At 36.5% G+C, this 26,803-nt stretch overlaps 1 protein-coding gene across 9 annotated transcripts in view; it reads right to left on the bottom strand.

Annotated features, from left to right (window-relative positions):
* MLIP (muscular LMNA interacting protein) overlaps positions 1–26,803 on the bottom strand; it is a 384,978-nt gene that overhangs the window by 121,060 nt on the left and 237,115 nt on the right. For all 9 annotated transcript variants that reach the window (XR_011974323.1, XM_072642491.1, XM_072642493.1 and 6 more), the window contains one exon: positions 13,822–13,866. Coding sequence is in view for 8 of the 9 variants with exons in the window: in XM_072642491.1 (XP_072498592.1) it covers positions 13,822–13,866 (45 nt within the window). In the remaining variant the exon portion in view is untranslated. The remainder of the gene's footprint in view (positions 1–13,821; positions 13,867–26,803) is intronic.

Genomic DNA, 26,803 nt, shown 5'->3' with positions numbered 1-26,803 from the left:
CTCCCTTTTCTCTTACTACTTCTTCCCTCCCTTTTAACCCTTCCTACTGTCTGTAGGAGAAGTTAGATTTCTATACTTAACTGAGCATGTTGTTGCCTCCTTGAATCAAATCCAATGAGAGTAAAGCTTAAACAGTACTCATCTCCCTCCTTTCTTTCCCTCTACTATATGTTTTCATGCCTCTTCATGTGATGTAATTTATCCTTTTCTACCTCCTCCTTTCCTCTTCTCCCAATACAATCCTTTCACACTCTTTAATTTCACTTTTTATCTTCACATCAGTTAATTTATACCTACTCCCTCTATGTATATATTCCTTTTAAATGTAATAATAAATACACAATTCTCAAGATTAACAAGTATCATCTTCCCATGTAGAGATGTAAACAGTTTGTCTATATTGAATAACATTTTTTCCCTATTTACCTTTTAAGCCTCTCTTGAGTCTTGCATTTGAAGATCAAATTTTCTATTGAGCTCTGGCCTTTTCATCAGGAAGGTTCGGAAATCCCTTATTTCACTGAATGCCCATCTCCTTGCCTGAACGATTGTGCTCAATTTTGCTGGATAATTGATCCTTGGTTATAGTCCAAGCTCCTTTGCCTTATGGAATATCATGTTCCAAGCCCTCTGATCTTTTAATGTAGAAGCTGCCAAGTCCTGTTTGATCCTGACTGTAGCTCCTCAACATTTGAATTGTTTCTTTCTGGCTGTTTGCAGTATTTTCTCCTTGGCTTGATAGCTCTGGAATGTGGCAATAATATTCCTTAGGGTTTTCAATTTGGGATCTTTTTCAGGAGGTGATTGGTGGATTCTTTCAATGACTATTTTGCCCTCTGGATCTAGTATCCCATGGCAGATTTTCCTTGATGATTTCTTGAAAGATATTGTCCAACTCTTTTGTTTCATCATGACTTTCTAATAGACCAATATTTCTTAGACTTTCTCTCTGGAATCTGTTTTCCAGGTCAGTGTTTTTCCAATGAGATATTTTACATTTTCTTCTATATTTTCATTCTTTAGATTTCATTTGACTGATTCTTGATGCCTCATTGAATCATTAGCTTGTACTTGCCCAATTCTAATTTTTAACAAATTATTTTCTTCAATTTGCTTTTGTACTTCCTTTTCCATTTGTCCAATTTTTCCAGTTAAGCTTTGTACCTCCTTATCCCTGTGCAATTTCACTTTTTAAGGACCTGTTCTCTTCAGTGAATTGCTTTTTCATTTTGTCAATTGTATTTTTAAAATCATTCGACAATTTTTCTTCTACCTTTCTAATTCAGCTTTTAAATTCTTCTTGAGCTCTTCCAAGAATATTCTTTGGGCTTGAGACCAGTTCATATTTCCTTTTGAGGTTTCAGATGTGAGGACAGTGTCAGTGCTGCCCTCTTCTAAATTTGTATTTTGAGCTTCCCTGTCTCTGTAGTAAGATTCTATGGTCTTTGCCTTTCTGATTTGCTTCTTGCTGATGGTGGTTGTCTTTTTCCTGGCTTTTAAAGTAGATCTCTGCTTCTGGGCCACAGAAGACTCTGTCCCATATTTCTTATGCTGGGAGTTTAGAGTCTAGTTTCTGGCCTCTGGTTCTTTCAAATAGAAGCTATATAATGCTACAGCTTACCTGGTGCTGAGCTGGCTGGTATGTGCCAAATTCAAGGTCAAGTGAAGTCTTTCTAAGTTTCCCTGGGGTTATACTGAAGCTCCTGGTGTGGGGGGAGGGTGATCGGGCAATGAGAGTTCTTCTCCTCCCCTAGGTCTGCACTGGAGCACAAGCAGGCTCAGTGGCTGGTGAACCGCATCTACATTGGTGTCCGTCCAATTCCCCTGGCTGTGTTAAGACATGCTTGGGGTCCTGGTATTGGTGCTTACCAGCTCCAACCCCCTGGGGTTCAAGCTTTTCTGCTGGTCCACTTAAGTTATTCTTGCTGGGATGCTTCCAGTCCTGCACTGATCTCCTTCAGTCACAGTAAGAGGGACCCTTCACAGGGTCTCCCTAGCCTCCTGAGCTAAATGACTGTTTACCCCTTCTGCTGACTCCACTATTCCAGGATTTTTTCCTGTGGCAATATTCTCTGCATTTTTCAAGATTAACAAAGGGAGGGTGAGAGCACAGAATGTTGACTCCACCATCTTGGCTCCCAGAAGTTGAAGTACATGACTTTCAAACATTTAGTCTGTGTGGAGTGATCACTAAAGTAGTTGCTGCTACTATTACTGTGGGCCCAGCATCTCTCTCTTACTCAGTTCAGCTGAATTCTCATCTTGTACTGAGAGGCTTGAGAATCTCCACTGCCACTTCTGATTCAGTCTGGCCAGGGTTGTTCATGTTCTGCTATGGCTCTGGCCAAGTCTGCCCTGATACAGCCTGTGCACTCTGTGCTCCCCAGCCCCATTCAAAAGATTCTTCCCATCTACCTTTTTGGCTATCCTGGGCTGGAAATCTGCCTCATTTTGTCACTTAGTGGATTGTGTCACTCTAAAATTTGTTCAGATTCACTTTTTAGAGGTATCTGAAGGAGTTTAAGGAAGAGTTCAGATGAGTCCACCCTTTCACTCTACCATCTTGGCTCTGCCCCACTCCACCACCACCACCACCCCCAGACAGCTTCTCTCAACAAAGCTTATTGCCAGTGTCATGGAGCATATCCATTCCAGAGTCCAATGAAAGAGGAATTCCCAATGGATAGATAGGCAGGCTCTCCTCCAGGCATTCCTGTGTGTGGATAACACTGAGTGATGACACCAATCTCTGTCATTATACAAAACCTCCTGTGTGAGACTCACAAGCACTGAAAATGGTTGATCTAACAATCCGAATGGAAAAAAAATTAGGACAAGCAGTTGTACATACAACTCATTGAATTTGCATGTTAAATCTTAAAGGACATTGTCCTTTGGCAGGGAATGGGCCCACAATTGAATAAGAGAAAGAGAATATAACTTATTTTATTTAACAAGTTGCAGAAAACTTTTAATGTCCCCATGTTTCTCCCTAGAGCAAAAACGCATTTTAAAAAAATCAATGCTCTTCTAGCAGTACTATTCATCTGTGAATCATAAAACACCATGACCTCTGAAAATCAAAATTGTGGGTAACCTGAAGATCATTGGAAAACCCTATCATGGATTTCAGCAGGCTGCAGTACATAACCTTGTACATGAGGAGAGGCATCAAAGATACTATCAAAGTGTTGCATGACCAAAATAGAAATGAAGCTGGTCATGTAACATGAGTGAGAAATAGAAGGTGATCAAACTACACGTTGCCTTGACATGTCCAAAGCCATATGCCCCTTTGCTCTCCTACTGTATTTTGGAATGACACCTTATGGAAAGTTTACATACAAGCATACAAAAGAGTAGCATAGGATGAGAAGCTGTGGATGAATTATGATCTGTTTCACAGCTCCATTGAAGTAGAAGGAATGAATTTTCTAACAATTAAAATTGTCCAAAAATGGAATATATTGCATTATTAGATAACGTATTATTCCCTAGAACTAGAAGCATATTTTTCAAGTTGAGACCATTAAACTTCCTGCCTTTTTAGAAATTTTATGTCAGGTATCAAAATACATAGTAATAGATTGGCCTTGATGAACTTCAAAGGCCCTTCTAGCTGGAAGATTCTATGATTCTATTGCTCATTCTTTCACACTATATATACATTAATCTTTCAAATCTTTTTTATACCCCCTCAATATCTTTTGAATCTGAACCCCTTTCCCTACTCACACAGCCTCTACCTTAGTTCAGACCTTCATCATTACCTGTCACCTGGACTATTGCAATAGTCTTCCAATTGATTTCCCTACCTCAAGTTTCTTCCAACTTCCATCTATCCTTCACGCAACTGCCAAAGTGATTTGCCTTAAGTGTAGAGCTGACCATGCCATTCCCTACTCAATAAACTCCATTAGCTCTCTGCTACTTCTAGGATCAAAGGTAAACTCCATTGTTTTCCATTGGTAAATTTTTGCAACCTATTTGCTTTCTAACTTTACAGTCTTTTTACATATTACTTTTTTCTAGGCAGTCTATGGTTTAGCCCTACTGGTCTACTTACTGTTCATCATATGCAACACTCTTTCTCTGATCTCCATAGCTCTACACTATCTCTCATACTTGGAATACTCTCCCATCTCAGATCTGCCTCTTAGAATTCTTGGCTTCCTTTAAGATTAAACTCAATTATCACATCTGTAGGAAGTCTTTCCCAATTCTCCCCGCAGCTAATGTCTTCCCTTCTAAGGACATATTTTCTATGTATCTCATATATACCTACAATATTTTCATTAGAATGCAAGCTCCTTGAAGGCAGGGATATCTTTTTAAAAATTTTTCTTTGTATTCTCAGAATTTAGCAGGATGCCTGTGTGATGGCAAGGAAAGTAGGATCTTTTGCTGTTTTTGTTTTAATATAATCAAGTGCCTCTGATTGAATAATGTGATTAAGGAAGACCTTCCCCTCCCATTAATGGGCCTGGGAAAATTTGTAAGAAGACCCACACCTTTTGATTCTAGTTTTTCTTACATTTACATTGGTTATAAACATCTTCTATATCAAATAATTTTTATTCATTTATATAAATATTTAATTAAACCTTTACAGTTGTATTAACTGTACCATGAACATTTTGTTCTGGGGCTTTGTACTTTAAAAGTATATTCCTATGCCATTGGAAGTTAGTACTATGAACATAAACAGAAGTTGCAAAATGATGATAGTGATTATAGTAAATAATAATAATACCTATGGAGCATTTACTATGTATTAGACACTTTGCTTAGCACAATTATTATCTCATTTGGTTCTCACCCTGAAAGGCAGATGATATTGTTATCCCCAGATGAGGAAACTAAGGCAAAGAGTTTAAGGGATGTGTCTAGTTTGTTATCAAGATATAGCTAGAAACTTATTTACTGTATTTCAAATATCTTCTTATTCTCCAAATAAGACATTTTTGCTTCCTATTTCCTAGATAAATTTATTAAATCAACTCATCAGGTTTCATCATACAGAATTCCAGAAAAGTTATGTATTCTGAGACTAGAAGAATCAGAGTAGGTAAGTTTGTGGTCATTTGGGGAAGAAAGATATATAAAAGAAATAATTAGCAAACAAGTGATCACAGAATATTTTAAAAAATTATAAGATGTTGTTCCTTTGATGAGTCTGAAGAGCCTGCAAAAACTCATATTCAGTCCTTTAGTTAGAATATTTTTAATCTTCCTTCTCAGAATTTTTTTTCAGGAATCCCTATGGAAATTCCCTCCTCTTGCTCCAAATGTAGGGGATCATGGAGATGGAATATTGCAAAAGCAGATAGACAAGTTTGCCTTGTCAGTTTTCTTGATTTCATTTCTTTGTTATGAGGGAGAGTTCGATGGAGTTGGTTATATTGGGAAATGACTACAATTATAAAAAAAGAAAATATATCAATAAAACAGTTTGAAAACAGATATGTTATAAGTGAAGGATAACGTAGAAAGTACTTCACTGGCTTCCTTGCAATGTCATAAGAAGGCAAAAAAGTTCCTCATTATTTTGACTGGATCCTTTCTGGGGAACTTAGGGGAGGATATGGACAGGATTTATTATTAATCTATATTATTGTAGGGAACAATCAAAGTGATGAGCTCAGAGGCGCATTTCAATATTAGGGTATGCCTTTGGAAAACATCTTGTATGGATAGCCCTAGTGATCTATCTAGAGGGATTTTTTGTTACAGGCAATTAGAGTCAAGTTAACTGCTTGATTAGAATAACTATTATCACATGCTCAGAAAACAGATGCTTTAGCTTTCTTTCTTAAAGTTATACTGCTCAAAGTGTTCAGGCCATAGTTGTCATCACTTCTCTCCCTAGTCTCTCTCTCAGTGACCTCATAAGCCCCCATTTGTTTAACTAATATTTCCATGAAAATCACTTCCAGAATTATATATGCAGCCCTGGTCTCTAATCTGATCTTGTCCCACATCTTTAACTGCCAACTCAACATTTCATTGAACATTGAGACGTTGTATAGGCATCTCATATTAAACATATCCAAAAGAGAATTAATTATGCCTCCCAGGAAACAATCCCTTGTGGTCAGCTTCTCAATTTTGTAGAGCACTGACATTCTTCTGTTCTTTCATTTTGTAAACTTGTATCTAAAACTTAACTTTCCCTCATCCATATATCCAAGCAGGAGCTACATCTTACCATTTTCCTCCTTGATGTCTCTTACTACATCTGATCCCTTTCCTGTACTCTCCCAGCTACTTCTGTTACTTTCCTTCCTAATCACTAGGGTCCACCCAATCCAGTTTTCTGTCCATTCCTCCCCCACAGCTTTCATTTTCTACTTCCATTCCTTTGAACTAACATTCCCCATATCTGAAATGAATGCCTCTCTCACCTCAACTTCAGAGATTCCCTCACTCCCTTCAAGGTTTGCTTCAAGCACCTACTCATTTTTTTTTGTTTCTGACCTCCCCCCAAAATTCAAGCACTCTATCTACCTGATTTTACTTATTCTATACGTATTTTTCTCTATATTTTACAGCCTGTGTCTCCAGATCAATTGTAAGTTTCTTGAGAATAGGGAATAATCAAATCTTTGTATTTGTATCCCTGGTGCCTGACACAGATTGGGTATTTAATAACTTCTTATTGACTGACTCATTATTACTGGGAACAGCAAAATACAGTAAAAAAGTACTAGAATATAAAAACTCCTACTCAAGAATTACTCATCTGTACTGGGACAAGCTTCACTAAGTACAAAGAAGACAATATCAAGAAATTGGCCACTAAGTGATTGGGGGAAGAGAAGACAGAGGTCACCTGTACCATATATTGACATTGTCTACATAACAAGGACATATGTTTCTGTCTGAATTCCTTCTACAATCCTTGTGTGTTACCAGATGATAACAAATAACATCCCATTGTTCAAGAAGCAGTTTGCAAAACACAGCTCAGCCAAATTTAACATGTCAAAGGAAAAGAATGGAAAAGCAGATGAATTATATGATTGAAATCCAAGGAAGCGATGATCATAAATGCATATAATACAAGGTATGTTGAGAGTATATAAAATTGTCAAGGATAAATTGCGTTTGACTTTGAAGAAGATGCTGCTATTCAAAAGCTTTCAGGGATGCATTTTCTGAACAACAGTGACATCAAGTGCCCTCAGGTAGATGAATCATGGACCACTTAGAGGGTGACACATCAGTTGGCAATCCCAATTAGAAACAAATTATCTGTCAAGTTGAAGAATTCTAGATGACTTCTGGAAAATCAGAGAAAGCTGTGCTGTTAGTAGGATGGGGGGAGTTACTTCTGCAAATTCAGGTTTGAAATACTACACAACAAGAGTCAACTATTTGTATCATATTATCATTATTTTTATTCTTGTTCTTGCAGTAATAGCAACTAGCAGTTTGCATATCTGTGCTCTGTATGGTATTATGTAGAATCATAGACTTTGAGTTACAAATAATCTTAGAGGTAGCCATCTGGTATAAGCTCTTCATTTGTGGATGGAGAAACTAAGGCCAAGTACAATAGAAGAGAATTTTACTGTCTATTGTATAATATTATGTCTTTGTATATTTTTGTATAGTCCTACTTAATTGTGAGCTCCACAAGGATAAGGACCCTTCATTTATCTTTACATCATCCTCAATGCCTCATGTAGTGCTTTTCACATAGTAGATAGGGCTTAAAGGGGTTCAATTCAAATCAGCAGCTTTGATTAAGTACCTGCTTTATATTAGGCACTGTGCTAGACAGTAAAAAGACAAAGATGAAATTATTTCCAGCTTTGAGGATCTTATTTTCTACCTGGGAGGATACAATATGAACATAACTTAATAAAAACCATATAAAGTAATTACAAGAGAAAATTGCTAACAACTGAATTAAGAAAAGATTCATGTAAGAGATGGTGACTGAACTATGCTTTGCAAGAAACTAGGTACTCCCTTAACTGCTAAACTCCAATTTTCATGGGGGCAAGGGAGATGTTTTAATTTTCTTTGCATCTTTCCCAGTGATAGCCTCAAAAGCACTTGTTGAATAAAATACTTAAACAATCAATCAGTCATCACTCAATGAACACAATGTTTGACAATCATGGGTCAAAAAAAAGACCTCTAAAGGTCAACTAATTAGCTTAGTGTCAGTGTAAAGACATACACCTAGCATGGTTCAGAGAGTCAGCCTAATTTGTTCTTTACCATTTCTAGAGAGATTTCACTGATATCTATAAATATTATATCTCAGAAACTCAGCTTTAGGGTTAGGAATGACTAACACAGTGTTTCTCAAAGGGTGATCTAATAAACTTTACCTCCCTCCACTCCCACCCCAAGAACCTTTCAGGGGGTCTATCAGGTCAAGATTTGTCAGAATAATACTAAGACATTATTTGTATATTAAAATACTCCTACCATCTCCAGCTACTTAAGTGTTTAAGGTTAGCTTTTCCCCATATACTTCAACCAAAAACAACATATTACAATGGATTGACTGCAGAAATAGATGAGATTCTAGCTGTTTTCTATTAAGCCATACATTAAAGAGATTTGCAAGAATATATAAAACAACATTATGCTTTCTTTAAAATGTAGTTACTTTTCATTAAAATTTATAATGTTTAATATTCTTATTTGTAAATGAATTAATAAATAGCTTTAAATTTTATCAGCTTTGATTTCCAAAATTATAAAAAAAAACCCAATAGGTATAACCATGTAAACAAAAGCTCTTTGGGATCCTCAATAATTTTAAGAGTACAAAAATGTCCTTAATAATTTTTAGAAGGATAAAGGTATCCCGAGACCAAAAAGTTGATGAATCATTGGTCTAACATATTCTCTGATTTCTTCTTTCTGGACTTATTTTGAAGATTAAAGAAAAAAAAATTGTTGGCCAGCATTAGCATAACAAATTGATTCAGCTCACTGTTGAATAGAATTGGTGAAAGCGAGAGAGACACCTTGCAACAAAGCTTCAACAAGCTTTGGGGATAATATATGTTTGAACTCATTGAGATATATACAGTCTTTCCCCCTTGTTGGTTTGATTTAACTTCATTCGTTAAGTGCTTATTGCTAGGAACACATTTTTAGTGACATCTGCCTTTGAAGAACTTACATCCTTCTAAAGTCAATATGCATACATACAAATATATTTTATATAAAGAAGTATGTACTCAAGGCAAAGGAGACTTCAGAAATGTCCTTTAAGAAAACTTAAGGAAGGAGGTAGAAGAGAAAGACTTTGTTTATGAAAAAATGTCATTGCTGAGCTATGCCTTGATGGAACAGAAAGATTCATAAAGGAATAAATAAGCAGAAAATTAATTCTAAATATTAAAGATAGCCTGCAGGAGAGAGGCAGTTCAATGAGTTCAGGGAACAGCCAGATCAACTGGAACAAAGATGGTGCAAAAGAGAATAATACGAAATAAGAATAGAAAGGTAATTTTCAGCTAGAAGTAAGATCATGAAGGGGGTTAAACAAAAACCTAAGAAATTTGTATGCTATGTTATGAGGTCTGGGAAGCCATTGACATATATTTTTTATCAGTGACATGGAATGACATGGTCAGACTTGTGCATTTAGAAAATGATTTTAATTGTTGTTCCATGGGAAGATGAGAGAATGGAAGCAGGGAATCTGGTAAGGAAGCTATTGTAATAATCTAAGTAAGAGATTATGAAGCCTTGAATTAGGGTAACTCAACCTTGAAACACCTTGTATCTCTAGCTGGTAAGGGCCTATGCACACACTGACAAAGAACTGAAGGATATTCACAAAGATACTGTTGCATTCAGCAAACAAATTCAGGAATCCAGCAAAGGTGGACTAAGGTACATTTCCTCTAAGCATGATAACATTTATTAATGGGACTTTACCTGCTAATAGAATGGGCAAATAACTGTGTCAGTTTAGTGAAAGATACCAAGATGGAGACTCAGCTCCTTTTTATAACACGAGAACAAAGAACATAACATGTTAGGTGAAGAAATTATACAATTGATTATAGAGTTGGTGATATCATGGAGCTGAGGAGAATGCGATAGGATATGTAGCTGAAGCACTGGGAACAATATGATTGGTTGGAAGTTGGGAATAAGAGGCTAGCAGCAACCCCCTCTTTCCCTCTTGTGACTAAGAGAAGTTCATTCTTTGAGTCCACCTACAAGCTCTGAGATTATGTACCAGGCATCCTTGAAGGATAGCTTGGTGGTGTACAGATACCACACCAGGCTCCCTGAAGCTTACCCATATCCCCCAAAGACAGCAGATTTCCTTGAGGCAAAAATAGAATAGTGATTAGCAAGAGAACTGTACTTATAAACTTAGCTTATCATAAACCAGCTGAATTTCTGATCTCAGTTCCAAGACAAAGAACCATGACTTAGATAGTTACAGGACAAAATCAATTAACCATAAGTAGGATCAATAAAAATGACACAGGATTAATTTAATCTTCTCAGTATCAATTAGACTGGCAAGCTTATGTTATATGAGTCCATATCTGTATATATATAATGACCACAACTTTACTTTCTAGTAGTAGGCAATGTTGAGTATTCAATGCACATTGAGAATGACCCATAAAGTAAATGACAATAGAATGTTATAGTAGCTTTATTAGGGAAAAAAAACCTGGTTTAAAAAGTATATCTGGCTTTATAACGACACTGAGCAGCAACGTGGGTTGAGAGGTGGGGAAATGAACAATTTGCTATATAAACAAAGAAGCCACTGCCACATAATGCTCTAATAGTTCTCTTCCATATGATCATATGTAGTGTGACCTAGTTCCTTGCTATTACACTATGAAGCTGCCAAAATCATGCTCAAAATATACAAGAGAATGGATCTAGCCACCATGAAGCCAAGAGATGTTCATTTCTGAGATGAGCCCTTTTAGGGATAATTCTTTCACAAACCTATCTCCATCCCAGGGGAGGGGCATGAGATCAAAATTTAATTTTCAACCTCAGTGAAGGAATGCTTTGGGAGAGGAAATGGGAGGACATGGAGTGAAACTGTTGTGAATATGGAGGAAAAGACTAGTCAGCCTAAGTCATGCTTCATATAGGTCTTTCCCCAGAGAATGTCAAACTTCCCGTCGTTTTAATCAAGCAATAATGCTGAAGTCACATATTCTAAAAGTCAATTTTGTTCATGACCCACTTTATTCAATGTCTTTTTTTTAAACCTTTCCTTGAAATTCTATGATAAGATCTGGTTACTGTTAAAACAATAGGTTATACCACCAGATGACCTCCAATGAGAGAGTGTATAGAAATGCTCTTTGCAAATCCATATGTACTCGCACACACACACATACACACACACACATCTATTTGTGTGCATATATATATATATGTATATATGTGTTTTGCAAGCCCTTAAGTAATATATATGTGATATATACACATACATATATCACATCCCAGTATACTAACAACCTCTCTCTTGATTAGAGTATAAATAATTCATATGCATATGCAAATAAATCATATATAAGCTGTATATTTACATATGTATATAAGTAATAAATATGCATTTATTACTCATACATATATGTGTATATATGTATGGTTACATACATATAAACAGCTTATATATGATTTATATACATATGAATTATTTATAATCCATTTAGGAGCAGGGTGGAGAGAGAGAGAGAGAGAGAGAGAGAGAGATTGTTATTATTACTGGAAAATGAGATAGGAAATAAACCTGTGATCTCATCTGGCTGATAGATTTCCAAGCAATGAAACTCTCTTTTCCAATACAGATTGGTATCTTTTCTAAAATTTATATGTTCTTAGAGGATTGCTTAGAGCGCTTGGAGGTTAAAGTAACTTGCCCAGGATTACACAGCCAGTATCCCTCAGAGATAGCACAAACGTAGGGTTTCCTGGCTTGGAGGTCAGTTCTCCATCCACTACAGCATGTTGTCTCACATATACTATGATTAATCCAAGCATTTACTGTTAAAAAGTCAATGAATGTTCTATGATTATTGGGAACTGCATATCAGGATTCTCTAGTGCTTGAGCTTTAGGATTAGGGAATGTTTGTGAATGTCTAATATATTCTCAATGTTTTCTTCATACAACTTAAAACTTCTCTCGTCTTATTTTCAATGAGGATAAAAACACTTTGTCATCGGTGTCAAGATAAAAAAAGCCCTTCAGGTTACTGCTGAAAGAAATTGAAGAAATCAAGACAAAGACTTTTGGGGATCACCTGAACTGAGGAACCAGAAATCACTTAAATCTGGCAGTGATTTTAAAGATGATTTAGTCCAACTCTGTCTTACAGATAAAAAAAAAAATTGAGGCCTAGAAAAGTGAAATTAGTGACCAAAATCATACAGGTAGTAAGTTATAGAGGTGATATCCATTAGCCTACATAAACGTTTGCAACTTGGCTATAGTAGAAAATAAAAATTCTACATCTAAGGAAGTCACCATGCTAAAAGTGATTGTTTTCCCCCTCTTTTCCCCATAAAACCATGCCACTTCAGTATATTCTTTGAAGATTTATTTGTTTCCATAGTAACTCCCCCAATAAGAATGTTACTCTTCATTGAATATAAGAGCCAGAAGGACCTTAGAGACCATTTAGTCCAACCCCCTCATTTTACAAATAAAGAAACTGAGGACCCTGAAGAGGAAGTGTCTGGTCCAAGGTCACTCAACTAGTTAGTAGTGAAACAAGGACTAAAGTCTTCTGACTCTCAATCTAATGTTCTTCTTATTACCATATCCTACCTTCCATTCTGTTACAAGCCTATTGACACCTATAAGAAAAAGTGTTTTGCATAAATGTTTATGTTTTTCAAACATTCAATCATTTGACTGAATTTATGTCTTTTTCAAGGTTGAATTTAGTCAAACATTCTTATTCCTTTTCATGCCCAAGAATTTTACTGGTGTGAGCTTAATATAGGAATTAATCTAGCTGCTTATAAACCATGTAATCCCAAAAGAACCAAATGAAAATTTTAACAATTCATTTTACCAATATTCCTTAAACACCTGCTATGTAGCACTAACTTAGGTGCTTAGAATACAAAGATAAAGGATTACCAGCCCTATCCTCAAAGAACTTTTATTCTGGAGATGGGGGAAGAGGGACATGAAGTTATAACCAGTTGCTTTAGCAATATGATGGCCTGAATAAGGCAAATTTATTTTCAGTGAACTGACGAAATTAATCAACTGCTTCGTCAACTTCCATACAAATGTACTGTAGATAGCAAAATATGAAGACCTGAGTTAGGACACTGCCTCAAATTCATACAGTTATGTGATCCTGGGCAAAGCAGTTCACATTTGCAGAGTGTCAGATTCCTCATCTCTAAAAGGGGAAAAATAATAATAACAATAAATAATACCTATGGCACTTACCTCATAGGGTCATTAAGATGATCAAATGAGATCATGTATGTAAAGAGCTTTATAAGCCAAATGTTCCTCTAAAATTAGCTGTGCATACTATTTCACAGGGATTCCGAGACAGTAAGAAGACTTTCAACCAGTGGTTTGAATACAACATATGCACTTGTTTGGCATTAGCTATCACATAAATAAAAAATGAAAAAATACACAATGAGAGGAAAAAATCTCTTTTCTATTTCTGTCAAATTTTTATTTGCCTATGCAAGGGATCTTAAGAATTGAAATATATTATATTTGTTCCTGTTTCATTTTCCTTCTAATAAAAATGCTCTACAAGACCACCATTTTTCATTGATGTCATCCTATAATTTAGAAATATAACATAGTACATACCAGTTGATTTGCAGACGCTGTAGATGATGGGGAAGAGAGATTTGCCTGAAAAAAACATATAAATATACAATATATTAGATTAAATAATAGTTTTCCTTAAAGAAAAGGATAACATAAAAGAAATGTGTTATATCTATGTTTGTAGTGATTTGTGGAGGGGGTAGAATATAAAAATTTTGTCATCAAAAATCCATAAGGATTGCTTGACTCAGGACAGGAAAACTATTTAGACTTTAAATGTAATTCAATAAAAATGTCAGAAAAATACATATAATTAGTCAACAAAAATTAATGAAGTGATTATTATGTTCTGGGCACTGTGCTATTCACTGGAGGTAAAAAGAAGGGTAAAAACATGGTCCCTGCCTCAAGTAGCTCACCTTCTATTGGAGAAGACATGGAAATGACTAGACACAGATCTATTAACAGAAGAGATGAACTTAATCTCATAGCAGAAAGTCCTAACAGTCTGGTGAGGAGGGCACAGGAAAGACCTCCTACAGAAGGTGGGTTTATATTGAAACCTGAAGAAAATCATAGAAATTAAGGAAATAGGGGAGAGGTATATGTGAGATAAGACAACATTCAAACCATGGGATAGAAGGGTGCAGATAATGTGCAAGTACAGAGAAAGGAAAGGGGCTGTTGAATGTGAGCAAAACCCGAGGTGGCCGGATTATAGGCAGTGTGAAGGGGAATACATGTAAGAAGCTTAAAAAGGTAGGAAAGGACCGACTCGTGAAGAGTTTCAATGGCAGAGTACTTTATGCGTGTGTGTGTGAGTATTTGTGTGTATGTGTACAGGGTCTGTGTGCATGTGTGTATACAAAGAGAATGGGGGGTATATGAGTGTGTGTGTGTGTGTATACAGAGTATGAACAGTGGTGTATGTGTGTGGGTTGGTGTATAAGCACATGTAAGTGGGAGATGTGAGTATGGATGTGTATGTGTGTATGTGTACAGGGTGTGCATGTTCAGGGTGTGTATGAATGTCTATATATAGTGTGCGTGTGCGTGCATGCATGCGTGCGTGCGTGTGTGTGTGTGTGTGTGTGTGTATACAGGGTGTTACAAAAGGCCTAGTGAAATTTTAAGTGCTTAAACCTTAAAATTTCACCAAGACTTTTTGAGAACCCTATTTGTATAGACACACACACATATATATATATATGTATTATGTACAGACATATGTGTCTTATGCACATACATATATTTGCATTTGTTATATACACACATATTATGTGCATAAGAAATCTCAACCAGGATTTTTTTGTAGATAGATTTGTGTGTGCTCAATTATCTGTTTTTAATTTATTTGTTTGCTGTTTATAATCTCACTAAAGCAGGACAAATCTTTTCTATCTCCCTAATGAATCCCCTATTCCACTCTCCCCAGCAGCTCTTCCAAACTTTTTCATTCCTCCTCAGTCTCCCCACAGCTGCCCCTCATTTCATCCTCTTGGCCATGAACTTTGCCTCATGTTTTAGTGAAAAAAAAATGGAGGCCATTCTCTCTTCTCTCCTCCTCCTAATCTCATTACTCATATGTAGTCTGCTACTAACTCCTTTAGCCTGTTTCACATGAAGAGGTGGCCCTCCTCCCTGCCAAGATAAACGACTGCTAAGAAGGCCCTCTTTAACAGATGCCTCTATTTCTTTCCCCCTCACTTTCTTCTTAACGCTGCAGTATGTCTTCCAGTCTTATTAAACTGAAACTACTCTTTCCAAAGGTATCAATGATGTCTTAATTGAGAAAGCTTAAAGCCTTTTCTCAATCCTCATCCTTCTTGATGTCTCTGCAGACTTTGCCACTGCTAATCACAATCTTCCTGATCTTTTTTCTCTCCAAGTTATTGTGACACCATTCTCCTCTGGCTCACCTCCTGTGATGGCAAGCAAAGGAGGATCTTGTGCTGTTTGAGTTTTAGCCAATTAAGTGCCTTTGACTGAGTCTTGCCTTTGAGTGAATCAATCAAGAGTCTTTGATAAGAAGCAACATATATATATATGTTGTATACACATATATATGTATACATATACATGTATACATGTATACACATACACATATACACATACACATACACATACACATACACATACACATACACATATATATATATATTAGAGGGAGAAGTCAGAAGCAGAGCTAAAAGAGAAGGTACAGAAGCAGAGCTGAGAGAGAAGTGACAATGAGGAGGCTACAGGAACTTGCTTGTGGGGAGACCTAACAGAAAGAATATTCCTGATGTCAGCAAGCACAGCTCTCCCTCACTCAAAACAAAGTCAAGCACAAGTCATGTCATCGTTTCTCTGATGGCATGGTCTTCTTTGGCAACGAAGGACGAACACAACAGAACTCTATCTGTTGATGTGTGTTAATTTCTCAGACAGAAGCCCTGTCTGTTGATTTGCGTTAATTTTTCAAACAGAAGCCCTGTCTGTTGGTCTTTATGAGTGGATTGAGATAATGATGCTGGTAATGTATATAAATATTGTTATAGCCCTGTTAAGCTCTGTTTTCCTAGAAACAGGGAAGAATTTGGAGTAGAACAGCACCCATGAGCAGAGACCAGGAGCAAAAGCAGATATCAGCTTGTGTGTGAACCCAGACAAGAGCTGGGAGCAATTGGTCCACAGAGGAGGAGCCCACAGAGGAGGAGCAGTGGAGTTTGGAAGTTAGCCTTGAGTCAAGATGAGAGAGAACTTTACTTGGACACTGTGTATTGATTAAGAAGATTGTTCTTAAAATGACCTAGGGGTGGATGGTATGGTATTTTTATGCTTCCCCTTAAGGATGCATCATGCTAAGGAAGACCATAGCCTGGGATCCCCCTGGCTTTGGGGATACAACAATATATACCATATGACATACTGAGTGTTATAAAATACATATATGTAGCAGATGATATGTTTTGCTTAAGGATGTTATTATGAATATTATGCTTAACTTTATAGAACGATGTTTAGTTTATTGCTGAGCAAAAAGAGAGTTCATCATACTATGTGATTATACCCTTAAATTTATTCACAGTAACAGTCCTCAGGTGTCCTGCCATGATTGGCATTGCACCTCCTCATAAAAATATCGTTCCTTCTCTATAACTTTTATTGCATCTTTATCCAAGTCATTCCTACAGGTACCCTCTAAGGCTCTCAGCTGAGCCCTTATCTTCTTCCACTAGAGTATAATATTTTGCTTGTGATCTCATCGGCTCCCACGGATTCAGTTATCATCTATATGCAGATAATCCTCAGATCTATTCATCCAGCTCCAAATTGTCTCCTGACCTTCAATCTCACATCTCCAACCACCTATTCAACAACCCAAAGCCTCATAGACATCTGAAACTCAACATGTTCAAAATTTGACTCATTTTCTTTTCCCAAAAAACCTGCTCTTCAAAACTTTCCTATTACTGATGATGATCCCAGCATCTCTCCAGTCACTCAGGATCACAACTTAGATTTCATTCTCCATCCCTTCTCTCTTTTTCACCCTGTTGTATTTGATCATTTATCAAGTACTGTCATTTCTACCTTTGTAATAACTCTTGAATACATTACCTTGTCATCTCTGACACTGAAACAGCTCTGGTATAGCCCCTCATCAACTCATGCTTAGATTATTACAATAGCCTGCTTTAGTTCATTTTTACAAATTACTCCAATTTATCCACTCTAGTACACCCTTCCATCAACAGTCAAATTAATCTTCCTAAAGCATAGTTCTAACCATGTCATCAACCTTCCCCATTCAACAAACTACAGTGTCTTTCTATTACCTCCAGGATCAAATATAAATTCCTCTAGTTTCAAACTTCCTCCAAATTGATCCCCTTCCTATCTTTCCAGTATTCTTACATGTACTCATTGGTCCAGTGACAAGGCAACCTTACTGTTCTCACACATGACATTCCATGTCTCCTGAATTTGAGGGTTTTCATTGTCTTATCTCCAATGCTAGGACTCTTGTCTCCATCATCTCTGCTTCCTAGGTTGACTGGTTTCCTTTAAGTGTAAGCTAAAGTCCCATCTTCTGCAATAATCCTTTCCCATTATTCCTTAAACTAAATCCCTCTTCTCAAAAATTATCCCCAATGTATCCTGTATGTATCTTGTTTGTGTAGTTGTTTCAATCTTGTTTTCCCCCACTAAATCGTGAACTTCTTGAATGTAGGGGCTATGTTTTGCTTTTCTTTTTACTCTCAGTACTTAATAGTTTCTGGTTTGTAATAGGTACTTAATAAATGTTTGCTGACTACCTGAGTGAACCCAAAGGTAATGGGGAGATATTGCAAGTGATTGGTAGGGGGTAAGGGAGAGAAAGGCAGACATGCTTTAGGAAAATCTCTTTGGCAACTGAGTAAAGAATGCATTGGAGTGGGGAGAGTCTTGAAGCAGGGATACCAGACAAGTTTATTGCAATACTCCAAATGAGAAGTGATAAAGGCATGAATTAGTGGTTTCTGTATGAGCAGAGAAGAGATATGGGAGAGACATTGTAAAAGTAGAAATAGCACAGTTCAGCAATGAATGTAATAATGCAGAATGTAATGACAACTGAAAGTATTTGACTACAAGCTAATAGAAGTGTTTGTTCTTAGTTCATTATGTTTATAGCTGTAGCTCATTATGTTTCAATGGAAAGGATAAACATTATCATGCCCTATGACAAATTGACCTGTGTAGGCTGGCCTTCCTATGAGATGAATGGGAACTAGAAATACTTGTAGTATTATCAACTCTTCTCAAGCGTCTTAATGGAAATGCTGATCTGCAACCTTGTTCATACTGAGTATGTGAATTGGTTGTTTGTTTCCTGTGTCTTAGCTGACCCCTTTTGGGGAACCATAACTGTTCATTTTCATTGTTTCAGTCAAAGGTAGCAAAAGACCTTTGCTAAGTAGTGACTAATCAAATATTGGTGCAAACTAAATCTATTGGGTTGTAATTTGAGATACAATTTAAGGTAGAAAACATCTTATTTTACCAAAGTCAACCTTTTGACCTACTCAAGTGATCTCATTCTTCCTCATCTCTTCCTCCAACAGATTACTTATAGTCATTCCCACTCTTTAATTTATTTTCAATCTCTCCCCGTCTACTGACTCTTTCCCTCCTGCCTACAAACATACTCATGTCTCCCCTAGACAAAGAAAAAACCCTCATTTGATCCTTCCATCCCCCCATTGTCCTATATACCTTCCCTTCTTTGTGACTAAACTCCTTGAAAAGAAGATCTGTAGTAGGTGCCTCCACTTTCTTTCTTCTCAGTCTCTTCTTAAACATTTACAAACTAGCTTCTGATCTCATCATTCCACCTAAACTGTCCAGTATTACCAAATACAATGGGCTTTTCTCTATGATCATTCTCCTCGACCTCTCTGAAGTGTTTGAAACTATTGATCATCCTCTTCTCTTTAATACTCTCTTCTCTCTAGGTTTTTGGGAAACCACTCTCTCCTGGTTCTCTTCCTACCTATCAGACATCTCTTTCTTAATCTCCTTTTCTGGATTCTCATCCAGGTCATGACCTCTACCTATAAATATCCCAATATGGTTCTAATGTAGGCCCTCTTCTTTTCTCTTTCTCTACCACTTCACTTGGTGATTTCATCAGTTCCTGTGGATTTAATTTCATCTCTCTGCTGATGATTCTTGAATCTGCAGTTCTGCCCTGGCCTCTCTGCTGACCTCCAATCTCGCATCTCCAACTGCCTTTCAGACATCTCAAACTGAATGTCCAGTAGATACCTTAAATTCAATATGTCCAAAATTGAACTCATTTTCTTTCCCCTTAAGTCATGCCCCTCCTAACTTACCTGTTAGTGTAAAGGACAACACCATCCTCCCAGTTCTTCAAGCTCAAAACCTAATTGTCATACTTGATTCCTCAGTATTTTGCACTCTCGATATCCAATTTGTTACCAAGGCCTATAATTTTACCTTTACAAAAGCTCTCAAATATGTCCCCTTCTCTCCTATGATACTGCCACCACTTTGGTGCAAACCCTCATCACCTCACACAGAGGCAATCGCAATAGTTTACCAGAGGTCTAGGTACTCTAAGTCTTTCTCCACTCCAATTCATCTTCCTTTTAGCTATCAAAGTGATTCTCCTAAAATACAGGTCTAACCATATCACCCTCTATCCAACAACAATGGCTCCCAATTGCCTCAAACAGCAAATACAAAGTTATTTATTTGACATTCAAAGTCCTTCATAATGTATCCCTCCTCCTCCTTCCTGTATCTCCAGTCTTCTTGTACTCTACTCCCCACCTGTACTTTCTGATCCAATGACACTTGCTTCTTTCCTGGTCCATGAACAAAACATTTTATCTCTCAGCTTTAGACCTTTTCTTTGGCTGTCAAACATGTCTGGAATGTTCTCCCTCCACATCAATGTTTATTGGCGTTTCTGACATCCTTCAAGTCTCAACCAAAACGCCATATTCTACAGGAAGTCTTTCTCAACACCTCTTCATTCTAATCATTCTCCCTCTTTTATTTCCTATCTATCCTGTACATAGTTTGTTTATACATAATTGTTTGCTTGTTTTCTACCCCCCCCCCATTAGATTGTGGACTCCTTGAGAACAGGGACTGTCTTTTTCCTATTTTAGTGTCCCCAGAGCTTAGCACAATGACTAGAATGCAGAAGGTGCTTAATAAATGTTTATTGACTGACACATCAAGAATACCCTCCACTAAATCTGCCTCCTATTAACATGTATTGCCTCTATAAAACCAATAAGTAATCATCCATTCTTCATTTGAAGACCTCAAGTAACTGAGAACTCACAAGCTTTTGAGAAAGCCTGCTTCACTTTTGGACAATCCCAATTTTTAGAAAGGTTTGTCTTGGTTCTTACTGTTGCTGAACCTAAATCTACTTTTCTAGTCACCTCCATTCAACTTGTACTTGAATAAGTATCCCTTCTTCAATATCCCCAATATATGCTCATCCAGTTTATCTTTGAAGTCCTCTAGTAACAGGGAACTCATGATGGCAGCGCAGTTCATCTCTTCCTTCCTTCCTTCCTTCCTTCCTTCCTTCTTTCCTTCCTTCCTTCCTTCCTTCCTTCCTTCCTTCCTTCCTTCCTTCCTTCCTTCCTTCCTTCCTTCCTTCATTTCTTTCACTCAGTCCATTTCCAAACAGCTTAATGATCATGAAGTTTTTCTTTGTACAGATCCCAAATCATCCTCTTTGCAATTTCTACCAACTGCTCCTATACTTGCTCTATTCAGTTTGTTTTTGGCTTCCCACTTCAAAATGGAGTATCAGCATTTTTCCCAAAACAATAGCTTTTCTTCACCAATTAATTTTTTTTCAATCTGTGTAAAATATAGATGAGATCTCTGAGGGTATCATAGATTAAAGAAACTGCCTTCTAAGAAACAGACCAAATAGGAAACCCTGACTAGCAAATATCCAGCTAAAGTAATATCAGTAAATTCAGCAAGATTTTAAGTGCCTATCAATGACTGTGCTAGTCTTTGGGGAGATAAAGATGGAAACAAAGCAGGCTCTGAACTCGAGATTTATATACTACAATGCAAACTCAATAAGGAGGTTGACATTTGGCTTTCTATAAGTGACATATCAACCCTATCTTAAAATAAGTAACAGGAACAAAGTAAATTATGTCTTTTGAGATTTATTATACAAATTGAAGCAAAAAATGCATAGAAAACAGGAAAACATTTGCTTATAGGTTGTATTTGAGCTGGTGGAAAATTTTTAAATCTTCCATCTTTTCCCATTTAAAACTCAGTTTCTAAAAATCTATCTTCTTTATGTAGCAATACAGATAATCCTACAACAGTACTAACTAGAGTGGCATCTCAGAGATCTCTTTTGGCTCTGAATCCTTGAGTATGTGATGATATTATAGATTGGTAATATTTCTCAGAACTCATAAAAAAGTAAGATTAGAACCAAAGTTGAGCAGCCTTTAAATTCTTGTTATGAGTTTCTTCCTAAAGAAACCTAGGAAGATGGAAACTCCTGCTTTTTACTTGATAAAATGTAAAAGGAACTCTTCCACGAAAAGGAATCCTTAAACAACTCACTACAATACTTGATACCACCAAGAAGAAATAAAAATGGAAAGTGGGAGGAGAGAGAAGAAAGGAAGCATTTCACTGAGTCATTTAAAAAAAGATTAAAAATACATATATAATAGTATAAAAAAGTCAAAAATCTTTTTTTTATAAATGGCATACATAAAGGTAGAGTTCTGTTATACTCTAGGTAAGATGTCTAAAGAACAAATGGAGAAATGAGAATTTGAACCCCACTGTGTACTGTGAATGTGCTGAAAAACCACCACTTGGACCAACTCAGCTTCTGAGAAACAAGTTTATTCCATTCAAAACGCTAGGTACTGAATACAAAATGCACCCACATACAATGATGCACCAACCTTCTCAGTCACCATCCAGAATGTTATTTCTGCTTGCGTCCTCACCTACCCCCTCAGCCCTCCCTGTCCCTGGAAGGTCTAGACTTTACTTCTTCAGACAATTGTAATATAGAGCTTTGCATCTCACTAGAGTCAGGTGATAAAAACTAACCCATAACTAAGAAAAAAAAACATATTACACATACACACACACACAAGTATATGGAACTTTTGTAAAATATCTAGTTAATTGAGTATCCCCTTTTTTCTGACATTTCCCTCCCTTCATTCTTATCCACACAAACAAGCCTATAGTCCATGACCATCCATTCTTTTTCCCATTCCATGTAAACTTCTTTTTCCCATTCCATGTAAACTTCTATTTCCTCAAAGCTTTTCTTTCTCAGAGAAAAATGATAAATTGATAAATGATAGTATGATCATGAAATTATAAATAGAGGGGTAGTACGATGAAGGTGATGATGATGACTATGGATGGTAATAATGATTAATAATAAACAACCAGCATTTCACTGATCAATAACAAAGGTAATAATAGGTGAGTACCATTGAATTTATCAAAAATGATTAAAATACATATACAATAGTATAAAAAAGTCAAAAATCTTTGATTATTATTGAAGTTATCTGAAAGCAGGTAACTTCTTGATGGAGCCTATGAAACAGATAAAATACAAGAAAGGGATCCTTTCCTGGCAACATCTACATGAACCTAGCCAAAGAAGCATCAGCAAAGAAATATTGAGTTATTGATTGAGTCAAGGGGATTTGTTTATATAAATGAAAGTATGCTATTGAGGAACAAGTTATTGCAACCAAAAATGACAGAAGGTTTGCTGTCAGGAAACTAGACTTAATGGTCAGTACAGCTTACACAGGAAAACAGTAGAAAGTGTGCAAATTTCACTGCAGGGAACAAAAATTTAACACCAAGGCTTACCAGAGATAATGTAACCACAAAGAACCAGTCATTTATTAATTAGGGATATCTCAAAATTGTAGCTCTTTTTCAAGATTTAACACCATTTTTAATAGTAGGGCCAAAATAAAAAAGGAAGAATGACAAATGACCAAGGAATTTTTAATATTAACCTAGAGATGACCAAAAGGCAAACCAAGAAGAATTCAAATGGGACATGATCTGATTAAAAATATGGCAGTTTATATTTTCTGAGGAGAAAGAGACACAGGAATGAAGCCAATCTGATAACAGAAGGATTGACAAGTATAAATTAGACTTTAAGGGAGAAAGTAACACCCCTTTCCAGATCCTTGCTCCAATCCATTCCAAAATACATACATACACTTGTTCACATAGACACACACAGACATGCATGTATACACACAGGTACTGGGAAATTTGAGAAATTAAGCCCCATTATTGATGTTCTACTCCTTAATACAGGATATCCCCAAAGTCTCTCCCCTTTGCCCTCTTCTTTTCTCATGGCATATTCTTTTTTTCTTAGTGATCCCACCAGTCCCCATGAGTTCAATTTTCATATCTAAGCATCTGGTTCCAAAATCTCTAAATCCAGTCCCATCTCTCTCCTGAGCTCTATCAACATTTGCCAACTAGACATTTCCAACTGTCTATTTCCATAGACAGCTCAAACTTAGAATTCCTAATATGGAATTCATTATGTTCTTCCTACATCATGAGTTCTTGACCTAGGATGAATGGAAACCCTAGATAGATTTCAAGAGGTCTGCAAACTTATATAGGAAAAATACATCTTTATTTTACCTAATTTTTGGTTTTCTTTCTAATCCTCTGTATTTTATTTAACACATTCAAAAATATCTTCCTGAGGTGTCCATGGGTTTCACTAGACTACCAAAGAGGCCCATAACATCAAAAAAGCTTAAGAACCCTTGTCTTAAATATACCCTTCTACCTACCTTCTCAATTTCTACCAAAGATACCACCATCCTCCTGGTCACTCAGGTTCACAACCTTGTAATCTGTCTTGACTCTTGTATCTCTCTCACATATCCCTTCTCTGGTTGAGAACCCGAAGTGGATCCCTATTGTCTCTAGAATAAAACACCACTGCTTCAGTTTGGTTTTTGAAATCCTTCAAAATCTGTGTTTGACCCATCTCTCCAAGTTTATTAAATGCCATCTTCCAACCTCTTCACATACACCACATATAATTTCTGAATTTGTGTACATTATTTCCAAATTCCTTTTGTTTTCCTTGAAATCTCAGCATATCTGAGTAAAAAGGACAAAATCTTCATAGTTGTAAAGTCATAAATTAGGACTGGAAGGGAACACAAAGATCATCTTGACTAGTTGCTTCCTCTTCCACTTTATAATTCAGAGAACTGAGATTTAAGAAAGGTAAGTGACTTGCCTAAGGCCACATATAGCTAGTAAAAGGCAGCAATAGGAATTGAACTGACTTTCAGTAAAGTATCAGGAGGATGTATGAAGAAGATAATGTTGGAGGAGTGGAAATGCACTTAGCAAGTTAGCAGTTGATTTATTTAACTAAGAACTTACTATTTACATGTATAAATGAAACTCTACTGTGAATATATCACATCATATATAGTCTGAAATGTTTATAACAAAATTAGTGGTTGTTCAGTGCTTTTTCGATCATGCCCAACTTTTATGACACCATTGGGGTTTTTCTGGGCAAAAATGATGAAGTGGTTTTCCATAGCCTTCTCCAAATCATTTTACAGATGAAGAAACTGAGGCAAAGAGGTTTAAGTGACTTGCCCAGGATCACACAGTTACTTGCTCTCTGTGGTCAAATTTGAACTCAGAAAAATGAAACTCTAGGCCTAGCACTCTATGTACTATATAGCACCACCTATCTGCCCCTTATAACGAAATAGTACATTGATAATATTTGGAAACAACCCACTTCCATCATATTGAAGTTTTGATAATCTCTTTAAACTCATTAAGATGGGGTCTTACCTGTATTTTCATTAGAAACTACCTTTTCTACTTTGCTTCTATAGGATAGAGACTAGATCTGGGATTTCATTATTATAGACAGCTCCCAGAGGAGGAAATTCCTCTACCCATACAGGTGTGCAGTTACCATCTCCATACCTTATACTCTTAGAGGGCTGCCTATAGCACTGAGAGGTGACCTGCCTAGGGTCACACAACCCACACATTCCAGAGTCATTATTTGAAGCCACATTTTTATAACTTAAAGGCTACCTCTCAACATGTTGCCTCTACCTTCTTTCTCTGGCACTTAAAAAATAAACCTATTAAATACAGTATTTGAAAGTAATCCAGATTACTTGTATTTTTTTTCTTTTGAAAGGAGGACTTTGGATCAATAATACATACCAATAACTAGGGTTTCTTTTCTTGTCTTTTAAATGAGACAGCAGTTCCAGATTGCAGGTAACACTAAATGTCTTTCATAGTAGGTATAAGTAGATTCAATAGTAAGCATATTCCAGGAAGAAAACCATGATTGATTCCCAGGGCAGGAACGGAGGAAAAGAAGGGAGGTGAAAGTAAAAGAAGACAAGGGAAGGGAAGGGAAGGGAGGGGAAGGGAATGGAAGGGAAAGAATAAGAAGACTAAAAAGTGAAATAATTTAGAATACAAATTTTAAATTTAAATTTTATTTCATTAAATTTAAATATGCATGGACCTGGATTTCTGGAGTTTGGGGATTTGTTTGTTTTTCTTCTTTCTTTTTCTCTTTTTCCCCCGTCTTTGAATCCCCAACATTTAGCACAGTGCCTGACAGATAGTAATTGCTTAATAAACTTTACTTAACTGTCTCTCCCTGCTGTTACCAAAATAGAAGATGAACAACTCTTTTGAAGGAAATGATAACCTATTGGCCTAAGGATGACTTATTATACCTCCTTAGGAGCAAACACTATAAAAGAATGACATACATATTTGGACTCCATTAATTCAGAATTTGTGATTATGAAGATTGAAACTGGATTCAATATCCCATCACACTATCTTTTTTCAAAAGAGCCACTAAGCAAATTAAGCAAGATTATATAAACAGAATAAGTAAGAAGATGATATAAACAATTTTAGCAGAATGAACAATTTTCACGTTCCTTCAAGTACTTAGTTAGCATCCTCTTAAATAGGAACAAGCGCTGTATTGATTTCAAATTTTTCTTATCCTGTCAAGCAAGTTCTGTGTAGATTTTTACCAAAGCATATTTTGTTCATTTCATTTCAGCTGTTCTATACTTAAAATAACAAGTTTACTGTTCCTTTAAAACTATTTAGAATTCAGACCTTTTACCACCTCAAAGATTCCTTGTTCCCCATTTAGTCTACAGCCTATTTCACAGGTGAAGACAGAATGAGATAATGTATCCAAATTACTTTGTATTACTTTTAATCATTTCCTTTCTTCCTTTTTCCTTTCCTTCTTGTCTTATCCCCTTCCTACCTTCATTTTCCCTCTTTTCCTTTGTTCCTTTCTTTTCTCCTCTTCCTCCTCCTCTTTCTTCTCTGTCTCTCTCTCTGTCTCTGTCTCTCTCTGTCTCTTGTCTCTCTCTATTTCTCTTTCTCTGTCTCTCTGTCTCTCTCT

The sequence above is a fragment of the Notamacropus eugenii genome, chromosome 2, assembly GCF_028372415.1.
Source record: "Notamacropus eugenii isolate mMacEug1 chromosome 2, mMacEug1.pri_v2, whole genome shotgun sequence".
In the NCBI taxonomy this organism is placed as follows: Eukaryota; Metazoa; Chordata; class Mammalia; order Diprotodontia; family Macropodidae; genus Notamacropus; species Notamacropus eugenii.
The sequence above is the reverse complement of the archived record's forward strand: the minus strand, read 5'-3'. Positions and strand labels throughout refer to the sequence as shown.